The sequence below is a fragment of the Eulemur rufifrons genome, chromosome 7 (assembly GCF_041146395.1).
Source record: "Eulemur rufifrons isolate Redbay chromosome 7, OSU_ERuf_1, whole genome shotgun sequence".
Lineage (NCBI taxonomy): Eukaryota > Metazoa > Chordata > Mammalia > Primates > Lemuridae > Eulemur > Eulemur rufifrons.
Genome location: NC_090989.1, coordinates 196,520,069 through 196,535,815, shown reverse-complemented (window position 1 = coordinate 196,535,815; position 15,747 = coordinate 196,520,069). Strand labels below are relative to the sequence as shown.

Genomic DNA, 15,747 nt, shown 5'->3' with positions numbered 1-15,747 from the left:
TTCATATGAACTCAACCATGGTGTACACGAAAGTTCTGTGTTGGCCAACTGGAAAGTGATAGGATAGGGGCCCATGAGTTGAAGAGGGTGCCCAGTGCAGGCTGACAACTCGGCAGGTCTCTGGTAATGTTCAGGGTGCTCAGGAATAGGTGACAAACCCTGAATGTCTAACCAGTGGATGGCAGGATGGGGGCCCGAGTTCCACACCAGGCAGTAGTTGGAGATGCTGCCCCACAGGCGACAATGCCGGCCCACTCACCCTTCCTCTGAAAGGCAGTGTGCGGGTCCCGGCATGTGACGGGGACAGCGGAGCTCCTGCGGTCACAGGGGCGCAGTGGAGCGTAGGCTGACTGGACGCTGCCCGCCACTGCCCTCCTGGCCCACTCTGCATGCAGCAGCCGCCCCAGAAGGAAGCCCCTTCAGGGAGGACCTCGCCACGAGCCAGGCATCAGTGCAAGCAAGGCGGTCTGTCATGCAGCCGCCAGCAGGAGCCCCAGACACGCCGGAAAGGAAGCCTGCTGTGCCGCCGCGTGCACTTCACGGCCATTGTTGCAGAGAGAAGACAAGGCACCCTGTCTGACACAAGGACGCAAAGACCAAATTCGGAGAAGACCAAATATGGATGCTTTCTCTGCTTCGTAACAGATCACCCCAAATGTAGCGCATTAGAACACCACCGAGCACCTGTTCACTCGAAGTCCTGCTGTGCAGGCAGGCAGGGTGTGGTGGGGATGGTGCCTCTCTGCTCAGGGTGGCTTGCGAGGTGGGGGGTGGGGGATGGGGAGTGGAGGGGGGGCGGCGGTGTGAGCCTCGTTCCCCCGCTGCTGCTCACACGGTAGGGACTGGCGGGATTCGTGTTGTGGTCTGGGACCTCTGCTGAACTGTGGGTGGCACAGCTATGCGTGGCCTCTCCCTGTGGCCCCTGGCTTCCTCCCAGCATGGCGCCGGGATCCTGAGAGCAAGCTACCCGAGAAGCAGGAAACAGGGCCTCCAGGCCCAAAAGGCCTGGCTGCAGAAACGGTGTCAGGGTCACTGCCACCTTATTCTGTTGGTCAGAGCAGCCATGGCCCAGCTGAATGCAAAGGAGATGGGTAGATAGACCCCCACCCCTTCAGAGGAGGAGTGTCAAAGAACTTGGGGCCAGTTTTAAAACTGTCACAGATATTAACAGCATACGATTGAAAAGGAAACCAGCACATCTCTGAAAATACATGAAGGAGAAAAAAAGGCCACTACATAAATAAAAGCCATGTTAGATGCAGCACGAAGAGACAAACACTATTGAAAAGACGGGCATGGGGGATTTCCTCACGAAAGCAAAGCAGTGTGAAATGGAAAAGAACAAAGAGTGAAACAAGAGCAGAGAACGGGAGCCACAAAAGCAAGTGAGCCGCGGCGCTTGGAGAGCCCAGCGCGGCAGCGCGGGTCTGTGCGGGCACGGCCGGCACACGTGCCCTTGACCGGCAGCTCCTTGCGGGAACAAACACGTGTTCAGTACCGTGTGTTCTAGCATGATCTGTGATAGCAAAAGCCTGGAGACTGCCTGACTGCCTCTCGGCAGGAGTCTGGTTCCGTCAGTCGTAGCAGATTCATGTGAAGTACACAGTGCCACTCCTTTCAAAGGGACCTCATTTGCATGTGCTGACCTGGAAATGTGTCCACAGCACAAGCTTAAGTAGAGAAATAGAAAAGTGCAAAAAGCCCCTAGTTTTATTACAAAAAAAGTATATATTTCCTATGTATACATATATGTAGGTTGTTCTGGAAGGATACAGGAAAACCATCCGAGGTAGTTGCCTCCGGGGAGGAGGAGCTGGAGTTGCTGGTAGAAAGAGACTAACTTTTGAGTGTATTTAGTATTTGTCAAAGGTTTACCTTTTTGTCAGTTTAAAATTCAGAGGAAGCTTTATTTTTTATTTATTTATTTTTTTGGAGACAGAGTCTGGCTCTGTCACCCTGGCTAGAGTGCCGTGGCGTCAGCCTCGCTCACAGCAACCTCAGACTCCTGGGTTCAAGCTATCCTCCTGCCTCAGCCTCCCGAGTAGCTGGGACTACAGGCATGCACCACCATGCCTGGCTAATTTCAGAGGAAGCTTTAAACACTATATTGTTACAACTTCTGAAATCAAAATCTAAAAATAATGTACAACATAATTGAAACAGAAATATAACCTGTTGTGTCACTTAGAGGAGAAGTGTTAGGGCACCTTAGGTGTCCCCCTGTAGTGCCATGAAGTTAATTTCCACTGAAATCACAAAGCCCCCGGTGCACCCCAAGGGACTTCTCCCAGGTTGAGGGGTGGCATCAACAGGAGGTGACAAGATTCAACCCTATGCCCCCCAAATCCCAAACCCAAAGGGAAGGGTTTTGCTACACACAGTTTTGATCCTTTTACTACCACTTGCTTTTTTAAATTAGGATATTAGAAAGTTTAAATCATTTTTAAAATGACACCAGCAAATAGTCTGTGGCAAAATAATTAGCCTTGGCTTGAAACTGTGGACAAATACACAGGAGAGTTAAGTATGCGTATGAACAGGCTGTTACTGAAGCATAACCATGAAGTCACATTCATGCTGGACTCTCATCCTCACGCCATGGAGGGCCACAAGCAGAGGTGACAGGAAAAGGCTTCAAGATGCAAGTTGTTTGACCTGAGTCTTAAATATGTCTTGAAATCTTAAAAAGAGTACATAAGATTTTAAGATTTAATAGTACTTTTAAAATTCAGACAACACACACACATATACACACAGCATTGGTGGGGCATGATTTTATTTTATTTTAAGATTGTGGTAAAATACATGTAACATAAAATTTACCATCTTAATCGCTTTTAGGTGCACAGTTTAGTAGTGTTAAGCACATTCACATTGTTGTACAACCAAAGTTCGGACTATTTTCATCTTGCAAAACTCAAACTCCTTACCCATTAAACACTAACTCCCCATCCCGCCCTCTCCCCAGCCCCTGGAAACCACAGTTCTTTGTGTCTAATTAATTCGACTGTCTTAGTATCTCGTATAGATGGCTTCACACAGGATTTGTGGTTCTGTGACTGGCTTATTTCACTCGGCATAACGTCCTCAAGGTCCATCTGTGCTGTAGCACGTGTCAGAATTCCTTCCTTTCTAAGGCTGAATGATATCCACCGTCTGCATAGACCGCATTTTATCTGCTCGTTTATGCTCGGGTTGCATCCACGTTTTAGCCATCGCCCGGCTATGCACAGTTTTATTCCTAAAGGAACGTCTCCATCGTTTGCCCCCAGGCCCAGACCCACGGGAAGTGGCCGGTGAAATGGTACGCCCCGGAGTGCATCAACTACTACAAGTTCTCCAGCAAGAGTGACGTCTGGAGCTTCGGAGTGTTGATGTGGGAAGCATTTTCCTACGGGCAGAAGCCATACCGAGTGAGCCACTCATGCGCTGTGTCCTCACCGTGGGGCCATTAGAACAGTAGCCCCACACTGACTTTCCAGGGACCTCTCTGGGCCTTTCATTGTCTTTTGACAGGGGCAGTGACTATGCCCTCAGTGTATTCCAAACCGAAAAAGAAATGTGTGGTGCTTACTGAATAGGATGTTGTTTTCCCCACTGTGTGTCACACACAGAACAATGCATAAAATATGCACCCAGATCAGCATTTGTTAGAGTTGAAATAGAAATAATAATTACTTGCAATATCATATTTGCAGCTCAGCTACATTTTTTAGATCTTTTAATCAAAATATATATGCCAAAAAGGGCATGAATCCCAGGAGTTAGCTAGTGAGTTTTCACAGGTGAAAATACTTGTGACACCAGCCCCCAGGTGAAGGAGCAAAGTGGAACCCAGAACCCGGCACCTCTGCACGTGCAGTCCTCCCCCAGGGTGACCTGTCCAACTCCGCATCCGAGATTAGTACCCCCGCTCTTCTACTTTATATTACTGAAATCGTGCAACGTGTGCACCTTTGGGTCTGGGGGCAGGGGTTGCTTTGTTTCATTTGTCTAGCTCTTTCTTTCCAAAGCTCATGTGTATCCTGTGTGTTTCAGGGGATGAAGGGGAGTGAAGTCACTGCTATGTTAGAGAAAGGAGAGCGGATGGGATGCCCCCCGGGCTGTCCCAGAGAGATGTACGAGCTGATGAACCTGTGCTGGACATATGAGTGAGTACCCAGCACTTCCTGCACTTTGTCCAAATGCTCTGGAGACAGCTGGGCATTAAAAAGAAGCATAAATTCTATCTTTTCAAGGTTAGGACTGGGCTCCCTGCTAAACAAACAATGGGGGGGACTGGCTCGGCCTTGAGGGACCTCACTTCCAGGCCCATGCACTTGCATGCATTAGAGTCTGAAGAACGAGTTTAGATGATTACCCTAATGCAAATGTCCCAATTCCAATGTGGACAACATTGGCGGAGGAGGGGGAGGGCAGGCAAAGTGCAAAGGTGTTGGGGAGAGTCGGGGCCTGCATACCATCTTTGGTAATGGAGGAAGGCAGAAGTGCGCAGCAGGGGAATGTTATACTGTCCCAGTTCCCTTTGGCCAGCTCACAGATGGATTGACTAAGGTTGCACTTCTCTGGAAGCCACCCAGTCATTTCAGCAGTGGCATGAGTCTACCCTGGCTGCTGTCACATATTTTGCCTAGTGGATCCCAGGTGCTGATCATACTTTTAAAGTACACCTGACATTGCACCCAGGTAATGTTCAGGGCAGCTCAGCAGGGAAGGCAAATGCATCACACCTGAGGATGAGGGGTGTGTCCTTTGCCCAGGCTCCGTGGCCTGTGTGTCCATCTCCAGACCTCTGGCACTGAAGTGTGCACGCAGAGCCCACATGGCTCAGAAACAGCTCCATCTGTGAGAGGAGGAGCTCTTCTCCTGGCCGTAGATGTAACACTTGCAGAGCCAGGTGTGCTCTCAGATACAGCTGACGATGCTGGAGCATCTGAAGGTTAAGGGATATTCCAAATAAATGCTTCTGATGCCACCTGGGATTCTGAGGCCTCCCCCCGGCACCCCCCCCCCCACCAGAGCATCATCCTGCCACCATTGGGAGTGACAGCAAAAGCTCTTTTTTATCTCAGAGCGACCAGGACAGCCACAAAGACAAAGGTCAACCCGCGGCAGCTCCTGCTGCTGCCCTTGCTCAGCAGAAGGGCCTGGCCGGGTTCTCTCCAGTGCCGCAGTTGCCTGCCTAGACCCCGGGGCATTTGTCTGGCCCTGAGTGTTAGTGCTGCAGAGATGGCGAAGTGTCAGCAAGAGAGGAATGTTATTCATGGGTTTTACGGGGCTGTCCAATCCTTGTAGCCTTGACTTAATTCTAATGCCAAACTAGAATCGGCAGAATCGGCAGATCCGTCGGCGGGCAGGCCCCAGCCATTTCTGATGCTCCCCCATAGGAGCAGCACCAGACTCTGCGGAGGGCAGCCCTGGGGCCCGTGGCAGCCTGTGACCCTCTGCTACAAGTGTCCTTGAGTCCTGCCTACGGCTTCCCTTGGAGGGAGAGTGGGGATGGACTTTCAATCATTCTGAAACAAATGCAAAAACTTGAAATCAAAATGAACTTTCAAGGGAAGAGTTAAAATTAGTGTTTCGGCATTTAATATTAATGCTGATGTATTCATTGCTGTTGGCTGCTGCTTTGTGGTGGATGTTCCACAGTGAGGAGTGAGGGGTGGGCAGGGGCGGGGCTTGGTCCGGATGGGCGTCAGGGCAGGGGGCCTGAGGGGGGACCTTGGTGGGCGGGACCCAGTGAGGGCTGCGGAACACCCTCAGCACCCGCCGCAGCGGGGCGGGCACCGTCCTCTGTGGGTACTGGCAGGGTTTGTGCTGTTATTTCAAGAATGATCCACCAGGGGGAGAATACAGAGGCAAAGCGCCTGTTCTTGGATTCGCTGGAGTTAGAGCAAAGCAGAGCAGACTTCTTCCTTCAAGAGACACTCTTTGGAAATACATTTTCCCACCTGGAGAGCTGAGATCGGACCCGAGTGAGGTTTGCAGGCCGGTGGTGTCTTCCCCGCCCGGCTCCCGAGTTCCCGGGTGTCGGCAGTCAGCTCCCGGGCACGAGCCTCAGTGGAACAGAAACTGTGAACGGCCCAGGCCCCAGTTAGAAGTGACATCTCTTTGTCAAACTTGGGTTTCCGTTTCCAGCAAAGCTGTATCTCTGAAGATTACAGACTTTCTAGTAGGGACCTCAAAAGGGGAGGGGCGAGATGTTCAGAGGCTTTGTCTATCCATAAGTAGTTCAATGAGGTTGCTGGATTATTAATAAGAAGAAAGATTTCTTAGAGCATGGCCAGCAAGGAGAATTCAGAAGCACCAGGAACTGGCCCGGTAACCCGGGTTCTGGCCTGAGGCTCTCTGGAAGGTGCTGCCTCCTCATCGGTTCTGGTGTGGTCCCAGAGGGCTTCGGAGGGACTTCTTGGGTCTATGACGGAAGCTTGAGGGGGCAGACGTCATCCCTTAACCTCTCGCTTTGCAAAGGGGAAACACCACGTTCAGAGCAGTGCCCTGTGCAGGTCACAAAAGCAGCGTGAAAGCCTGGAAGGAAAACAGGAATCTGTAATTATGTTTTCCAGAGTTGAGTCACGTTCAGGTAACTAAAGACACCAGTGGGAAAAGCCCTTGCAAATGGAGAGAAGTTGGGGCTTTTGGTCCCCAATATCCTGCATAATGGCCTCAGCCCTTCGGGGAGGTCCCTGCACAGAGAGGAAAGCCCCCAGGCCATCAGGATTCTCTCAGCCAGGCAGGGTCCAGGTGCAGCTCACAGACCTGTTTAAAGATCAGTAAATCGAGGCACGGCATGAATTCCCAGCCCCGTGGTGAGGTCTGCTCTAGCTCCCTGTTCAGCCTCCCCCCAAGTCTTTTCCCACTGAGTGGCACATCCTCTGGGAGCCTGGGATGGCTCACGTGGTCTGCACCCACCCGGCCCTCCCTGTGGCTGCTGTCCAGGCCGTAGCCGCACAGGGCCCAGAGCCTGTCCCTGCAAGCCCTCACGCTGGGGCAGGGCGGGCAGGCGTGTCCTGCGGCCCTGTGCGTGGCTGGGGAGGCCATGAGTCTGATGGGAATGCAGACCCAGGAGGGCTCGGGGGCTGGGGTGTTGCATGTGGGCATGTTTGGAGTTTTAAAGGACCTCTCACAGCGAGGGAGTTTGTCAGCAGTTGCTTGGGGGCACAGAAGCACATCGGAGCTTCCAGCATGTGGTGGATTCAGTGAAGTCACTATAAGTCGTCCCTGTATATTCTCTGGCTTTTTGTTTTTTTGTTTTGTTTTGTTTTGTTTTGTTTTTCATTTTTTCCTCCATTGTAAATAGCCGCTTTCTCCAAGGGGCTAGAGGGAGGGGAGGGTGGGGAGGAAGGATCTCTGGAAGGAGTGATGGAAGGAGGGAGGGAAAGGGGATGGAGAGAGAAAAGATGGACAGACACACACACTTTTAAATGTGTCACTAGACACACCTCTCCTGACAGTGGTCCCCACACGGAGCCCTGCAAGTAAGCGCCACCTGACGCTTCCCTCACGGAGGCTGCCCTTCTGGGCCTGCTGGCTGCTGGGGGGCAGGGTGCTGCCAGGCCAGGGCAAGGCACGCTGACCCTCCGTGGACGCGAGTCTGTGTGGTGCTAGAATGGTCTGGGGCAAACCACTGTCTAGGCTGCCTTTACTCACAGCGCTCTGGCCCCAGATGTGCGGGTTTTCCCCGCACCAGCAAGTCCTCCAACTCTCTGCGTACTGACAGCGCGTTCACGGCTCACTTCAGTTCAGTCTGACACTGACCGCCAGGCAGCACAGACCCTCCCTGCAGGCTGAGGGCTCAGTCCCACCAGAGTGCCCCCCCAGACGCAGCCACAAGCCCCAGGTCGCCACCTGCACCTCCTGCAAACTGGCTGTGAATCAGGGGTTCCCATGCCCCCGCCTCATGTGTGATAGTTTGCGACAACGGCTCGCAGGGCTCAGGAAAGTGCTTTACTTATGAAGACTGGTTTATCCTAAAGGGTATTAGACAGATGCAAATGCACAGCCAGATGAAGAGGTCCACAGGACAAGGTCCACAGGGTCCTGAGCACAGGGGCTTCTGTCCCCATGTCAGGGTGCCCTGCCTTCCTGGCATGTGGATGTGATCACCAACCCGGAAGCTCTTCGAGCCCCATCATTTGGGGTTTGTATGGAGGCGGCATTCCATGGGCACGACTGACTAAATCAGCAGCCATCGGTGACAACTCAGTCTCCTGCCCCCTCCCCTCCTTGGAGCTCTGGGCTGAGGCTGAAAGTCCTAACCCTCTAATCACGTTTGGCTCCTCTACCAATCAGCCCCCGTCCTGAAGCCCACCAAGAGCCACCTCATTAGCATAGACTCAGGTGTGGCTGAAAGGGGCTTCTTATGAGGAACAAATGATGCCCCTCTAACTGCATCACGCAGGAAATTCCCAGGGTTTTAGGAGCTCTGTGCCAGAACCCAGGAGGAAGAGCAAATGTATATATCTGTTATCGTACACTGGGAGCTCTGAGAGAGAATAGAGAATTATTGAGGAGAGGGATAGGGCCGTACTTCCATTAGGGGTCCAGATAGGCCACCGTGAGGAAGAGGCATTCAGCCAAGACCTGCAGGTGCTTGGGCAGGAGGGGCAGGGCAGAAACCGCACTTGACCTTGGACACTGTGTCACCCTCCTGCTGCTGAAGCACAGCCTTGTCCCGGCATCCTGGAAACAGCCTCTGCCACTGGTTTAAAGGAGAGATGTCCCAGGAGACCCAACCGGGTGTCTTTCCTGAGTGCCGGGTCAGTATTCCTGTTTCCCCACCTTTGTGGGCTGCTTGGCTGCTGGGTGGGCAAACCCTCAGAACAAGTCACGGGTGCCTTTATGCTGTTGGATCCCCACAGTTAGAGGAAAACCCTGTTTTGCAAAGATGATGATGTGTGTTCTCTTTGCCTGTAGACGCTCAGGAGCAGGACAGAGGCTGTCCTTGGGCAGACACGGTTTTGCCTGCATGCTTGCTCCTGCCCCTGGGCTCGGCCGCCACATCCCTCCCAGAGTCGTGGACCCACAGTGGAGCCCTGGGAGGCCTGTGTCCCCAGACATGACTGTAGATGGCTGACTGTACTGACAGACTTGAGCAGTTTTATCATGGTTTTGCTTGCTCTTGAAAGCTGTGGGTGAAACCATGTATTTTGATAGCATTTAACAAAACTACCTGTTTTGGTTCTGTAGAAACCACTCTGCTCTTGTAATGATGAGTGATTCTTGGTCCTCATGCCTGTCCTCCGGCTGTTCTCCTGCACCTGCGTTGAGCCATACAAAATTGCAGTTGCTGTGGGTCGAAACATTTGAATGGCCATGTTGGACATGGGTGTGTTTGACGGTTCAGTGTGGACAGTTTCCTGCAGTGTGACCTCACATTCTATTTCACTTATTGGGCAACTTTGTCCATTTGCAATATATCCAAAAAGTCTTGCAAAATAAGAAAAATAACTTCTAAAGGAGAATATATTCTCCATGTTTTAATACTTCCTTCCAACTGATCCATACAATATGTCCATGTTAGAGAAAACAGACATCTGTAAATATTTGTTTAGGATTGCAAATTGTTAAAGGTTTTACTCATAGTTTACTTACATCAGTACCTTACTTGGCAACAGTGACAGGAAGGCCTTGCTGTGTTAAGGTGTATAACAGACAAGGTCTGAGTCTTTGCTTCTTCCATGACAGGTTTGGTTGTTTTGTTTTGTTTTTGAGACAGTCTGACTCTGTTGCCCGGGCTAGAGTGCTGTGGTATCAGCCTAGCTCACTGCAACCTCAAACTCCTGGGCTCAAGCGATCCTACTGCCTCAGCCTCCCAAGTAGCTGGGACTACAGGCCACCATGTGTGGCTAATTTTTTCTATTTTTAGTAGAGACGGGGTCTTACTCTTGCTCAGGCTGGTCTAGAACTCCTACGCTCTGGCAATCCTCCTGCCTCAGCCTCTCAGAGTGCTAGGACTACAGGTGTGGGCCACTGCACCCGGCCCAGGTTTTGGTTTTGATAAGAACCCATATCAGTGGTCTATTTTCAGATAATCCAGAGCCATCAATTAGAGCGTGGGGAGGAAAGAGTTAAAGTTATGTTCATATTTCTTCTGTGAACAAGATTGAGTCAAACATTAAATATGTCTGCAGCACGTTAAGTATTTTCACACACCTTCCGTTTTGCTAGAATCCCAGCGTCACAGCCTCTGCACCTGGGGCTAAAGGTTCTGAGTTCCAGCGCAAACCTTGTCCAACTTTAAGGTGGACACACATCGCCTGGGCAGCATGTTACTTATTTATCTATTTTTTCTGTGGAGGATGGAGAAGGAGGGGGAGGACAACAGAAGGAAATGACCGAGAGCATGTTAAAATAAAGATTAGCTTGTGTCGGTCTGGGGTGGGCTGACACTCTATTTCTCACGGCCTTCTGGAGTCCCCTGGGGCTGGCTGCAGGTCACGCTGTGAGCCGCAGTCCCTGGAGTAAGCTGCCAGGGCACAGCCGCTTGTGCTCTGTGCCTGCGAGGGCCCCGCCAGTGATGAGCACGTTCTCACAAGCACGTCAACAAACAGTAACTCACCTCTTCCCTTTCCAGGGTGGAGAACAGGCCCGGATTCGCCCAAGTGGAACCGCGGCTGCGCAATTACTACTACGACGTGGTTAACTAACATCTCTCATCCTGTCCATGGCTGCCTTCGACCAGTGGAGCAAAGCACAGGAAAGTGTTTTCAGATCAATGGATTTTCAGTGTGTCCCTCTCCCTGCACCAGGCAGGAGAGCTGGCTTGCATGGAGCATGCCCGTGCCTCCCTCCCCAGGACATGTCCTGGGCAGCCCCCCACCAGGCACGCCCTGTCCCAGGGAAGGCGGACAGCAGGATCCCAGGGCCCACTGGGTTCGCTTGTTTGCTTGCCTGAGTGATTCTCATGACAGGTTGTTCTTAGAGTCTGTTTCCGACTCCCTTTGCTGTCTTCCCCCTCGTCTGGGTGCAGGGCTGCATTTGCGTACCCGGCAGGTCTGGAGGGCTTTATAGGTGGTATGCAGTGCTCTCACCTGACCTGGCATTTTCAAAATGTCAAGGATGCAGTCGGCATGTGACCCTGCAGTGGAGGGATGGAAGGCAAGGAAGGAGCAGTGTGGCTGCCTCTAGCGCATGGTTCCAACAGCCTGCAGGACTGATTCCTGGCCACTGAAAACCTTTCCCGGTAATAAAAAGTACTTTGAGTAAAAATCAAGTTTGACCACTGCAGTTTCTAAGCAGGTAGTCTGTTAAGGAAGAACAGAAATTGCCTGGGTGCTGCTTTCGCTGTCTGTGCTGTGAGACGGAAGACTCAGAGCTGTGTGAAGGAGGAAGACTATCCGACTGAGTTTGGGCTTCCTGTCCCCGACGTCCTCTCTGCTGCCGACCGTCCTGAAGACTGCACTTGTGCGGAGATGGCAGATACGGCTCCATGTGGAGACTGCACAGGGAGGCGGGATGCCCGTCACCCTGCGTCTGACCCAGCACAGCAGAGCACTGTGGGCTGTCGTCTCCATGGTGTGGCCCAGGCTTCCTCCCCTCCACAGGGGGTGCAGCCAGGATTCCCTGTCTTTTTCTGTGTCTGTAATGGAGGGTAACATGCTGACTGATGTCATCTAAACAAGAGATTCTAAGAAAGTATTAATTCATAATAAAGCCAAAGACCCTGACCCCTCGCCACAGATAGCCCTTACTGAGTGTGACTAAGAGGCCACTTTGGGTTGAGTATTCAAGACCTGAGAATCCTTTTCTAGTCTTCTAGTCTCAGCTAACCCTTGACTTAATGTTTGATCTTACGCAAGTCATCGCCCATCGATACCAGTTTTGCTGCGGCCCTTGAGAGTCAGAGATATTTAGCCATAATTCTTACGTTGGCAGACACGTGTGATCTTGGACCTGTCCCACCTTCACCTACTCCTGAGACATTTTAAAGTGCAGGGGCAGCCCGGGCAGCAGAGGGGGCTCCTGACGGGGACCGGGGAGCAAGGCATAGAGAGGGAGCCGTCGGACCCTAGCTCAGCCATGGAAGACAGGAGTTACTCACAAAACGTGTGCTAAGAAAGGTTTAGAAGCTGTGCACGCACTTGGGAATCCTACTACCTGGTGGTCTGATCGTTTTGTTAGAGAGAGGGTCCCTGAGTGCTGAACATGTTAAACAGATTCTCAAAACACACTAGAGTCCCTGAAATTGAAAAGATCAATGACCAGATCTCTGTGGGTCAAGCCACAGAAAGCTGGAGAATCATCTGTGATTGATTCTACAGTCGCAGGTGAGGGCGGGCCGAGTGTGCCGGACTTGGTGCAGCGGTGATCATGTGTGAGACAGTCTGTGCCGCAGGACTCCAGGTGCCTTCCTGCTTTTGCCCCCAGAATGTGTCTTTGATTCAGGCCACATGCTCATAGGAACGAGGGCACACGTACGCGGTCAGTGTGCAGAGCTCTTTATGCCTTCCTTCCATGTGATTTCCTGGCCTCTTAGCTACACCCGCCCCGCCGGGAGTCTGCGGAGGGCAGACAGCCAGAACTGGACTGGGCAGGGGGGGACGCAGGGGTCTCGCCTCCCTGCTGGCAGCCACCAGCCGGGCACCAGGTGTCCTTGATGGTGGACAGTCTCCTGGGCCTCTCCCTTGGGAGAGCCGGTCATGTGTACAGAATTCCCACTGTGCCAGTACCAGGAAGTCTTGTCTAGTGAAAATTTTGCCCTAGAAATAATTCTTCTTTCCCCTGGGGTCACAGAGGAGAGCAAATAGGGAAAGGCATCTAAACTGAAGAAGGTATTATAATGTGAAAAGGGCTAAATTTGGAAGGTTTGAGAAAGGTCTCTGTGGCCTCTTCTAGAGCACCTAGCTTGGGCTAGACTGTCACATGCACACTGCCCCTTGGATTGCTATAATCCAGTGTTTTGCTGGGGCTGGGCTCACTCCACGTGCCTTTTACCTTCTGGTCCTTCTTTAGCAGGGAACAAAGGAGCATCACAGACACACATGTCCCTGGCCAGTATCACATTGACTGTGGAGGCCGTGAATACCCTGTCCCCTGGCAGGACCAACTGTTTCTACAGCAGAACACAGTGCGTTCAGTGGGGAAAACCACTGAGCAGCGCTTTCTTCTGAGCGCGCCCTTCCCCCGCACTCCCATTGCCCAGCCCTGCTTGTGTTCCCAGTGGTGACCTCACACTGGCGTTGGCCCGCTGACGGCAAGTCCACCTGAATTTTCACTTGCAGAGGCGACTGCTGATCTCCAGGCCTCCCAGCCTCCCAGAGAGCTCACCACACCGGTTAGCGGTGTATCTTGTTTTTCATTCATTTCTGAGGAGCTCCATTTTTTCACTGAACGTTTTCCTAAACTGTGATTTTTAATAAAAATTTAAAATTAGCTTCGTGATGATTTTCATGGAAGTTATTAGCATATGGTAGATAACATAGTCAAATAGTGTCAGACAGCATTGTCACAGGTGCAACATATTTCTGAGATGTTAAATCCCCTGCCATCGCCTAAAAAGGCCGTCTGTGAACTTCTGCCACACAGAGGTGAGAGGTCCATCACGGAGGGCCCTGTCCTGCCAGAAAAGGTCTGTATCTTCTGTTCACAGGCAGGGATCTGCCCAGTGAGGGCCTGACAGCCCACGGCCTGCCCTAATAAAAGGTGGGCTGAGGAGACCCAGAAATCCCGATAGATGTGGGCTGTGAGCTGGCCCTTTCTCTGTGAAGACAGCTTAAGAGGCACTGTCAGAGACAAGGAAACGGTTCCAGAGTACTGATCTCCTGTTCTAAAGGAGGTACACACAAATGCACACAAATACATACACATGTGTATGTGCACACACACCCCCACATGTACACATACATATGTACACAGGCACACACACGTGTTTAAGTGTCCCCACACAATGCACACATACATGCATACATACACATGTTCATACACAGGGACATACATACATACACATGTCTGCACACATACATATACATGCACGCATAAATGTGTATGGATACACACATGTGCACATGTGCCTGTGCATGCAGTACACTTATGTATACATGCATACACAAACATGCATATATATGTGTGCACCTGTGTGCTGGCATATACATATATATGAAGCCACACATACATGCACACATATACATACCCACATGCACACACAAATACAACATGTGCACACATACACACATGCATACACCAAACATACATACACACACATTGCACAAACATACATACACCATGCAGTACATACAGACATCACACAAATACACCACCCAAGTGCATACACATAGACACACACCGAACCTTATCACAAATAACCACTTAAAAATCCACATGGGCCAGTCATCCTGCCGTGGACCCCTCCTGTCTGTGGTCAAGCACTGGGGCTCTCCTGCCGTACGCTTCTGTCCTAGTCCCACCAGGTCCTTTCTCCTCCTGCCGAGCCAGCTCAGAGGTTTGGAGGAAATGGTGAGGCTGGCTGGCCCGAGGCTCCTTGGCCAGCCAGGAGACAGCATGGGCACGGACTGCCCCCTGGCCCCTGGGCCTGGGGTGTTGCTCCTGCCACAGTGGGACGGCAGAGCACCGTGAAGTCAGGAAAGGATGCTGCAAACCACACACCGCTGGCTTCAGCACTGACCTCAGGCGTGTTACTTACACTGAGCCCCCAAGCTCTACAATTTCAAATGAGCAAGCCTGTGCTGACTGTGTCAGTGCTGTCACGGTGGCATTTCTAAAAATCCTGCAGATGCCATGGTTTGTGCTGTGCACACCAGCGGCCACCTGCTGGGAAGGCCTCAGCAGGCAGCAGGCGGCCCTCGCTCTGCTCCGTGTGGCTCAGGAAAGCAGGGCAGGTCTTTTCCTTCCAAGCCTTCAACCCCAGGAAGGGGGAAGCCTTTGCAATGATGTGTCACCGCACTGATAGCATGAGGTGGCTTTATCGCAACATGAACTCCAGCAGACAGGCAGTTTAAGACCTCTCGTCCTTCAGAGATTGAGAGGGGACTTCAGACCTGTGTGATAGATGTGTTTTCGTTTCAGGGAGGATGGAAGCGCTTTGAAAGAACCAAAAGGAGATTTTGGTTTTTAAATTATCTTTTAGTTTGGGATGAACAATGCAAAAGTGTCCCCTTCCTTCTCCTGGACACTGGCTTGTGGCCTCAGGGTGGAAATGTGTCCCTGCGTCAGGGAAAGCAAGTCCCACTGGAGTGTCCACAGCCTTTGTGTCAGGCGCCCAGCAGCAGCCTCGCGCTCTTGGGCCGCCCACCCACTCTAGGGCCACCTGCCCACTCTCCCCGCACCCTGTCCTCCATGGCCTGAAGTTTCCAAAGAGACGCCTGAAAAAGCATTTCACAAAGTGTCTTCCAGAGAATGACAGTCTGAAAAGAGGAGACATGCTGCACGGCAAGCAGTTCCCTGATTAAATAACATGACTGAGCACGTTCACAAGGCCACCGACCTGTTGCAAACTCTGCGGACGATTGCAAACAAGGCCTTTTCACAGATCTTATCAAGCTCAACGTTTTTCTGACTTCTTGGAACACAGAACCACTATGAGCTCAACACCTATTAGTGTGCTGGAACCGGTGTTCCTCAACGCACACCAGGAAGTGCTGTGCTCGTGGAGATCAGGGAGGTGTCTCTAAAGTGCATCACTGGGCGTTTGTGGGAGGGTCATTTTGTCTCTTGAAATCATGCCAAGGAAGCAGTTACCTTTCTTATTAACTGCAAAGGCAGCCCTGTCCTATCAGTTCTCAAAGGTTG

At 51.7% G+C, this 15,747-nt stretch overlaps 1 protein-coding gene across 1 annotated transcript in view; it reads left to right on the top strand.

The window, feature by feature from the left end:
- The window catches only part of SYK (spleen associated tyrosine kinase), a 54,383-nt gene extending 42,890 nt beyond the window's left edge, over positions 1–11,493 (top strand). Inside the window, exons 12-14 of the mRNA XM_069473993.1 lie at positions 3,273–3,413; positions 4,039–4,151; positions 10,577–11,493. Of these exons, the coding sequence (XP_069330094.1) occupies positions 3,273–3,413; positions 4,039–4,151; positions 10,577–10,649 (327 nt within the window). The 3' untranslated portion in view covers positions 10,650–11,493. The remainder of the gene's footprint in view (positions 1–3,272; positions 3,414–4,038; positions 4,152–10,576) is intronic.
- Positions 11,494–15,747: the final 4,254 nt, after the last annotated feature.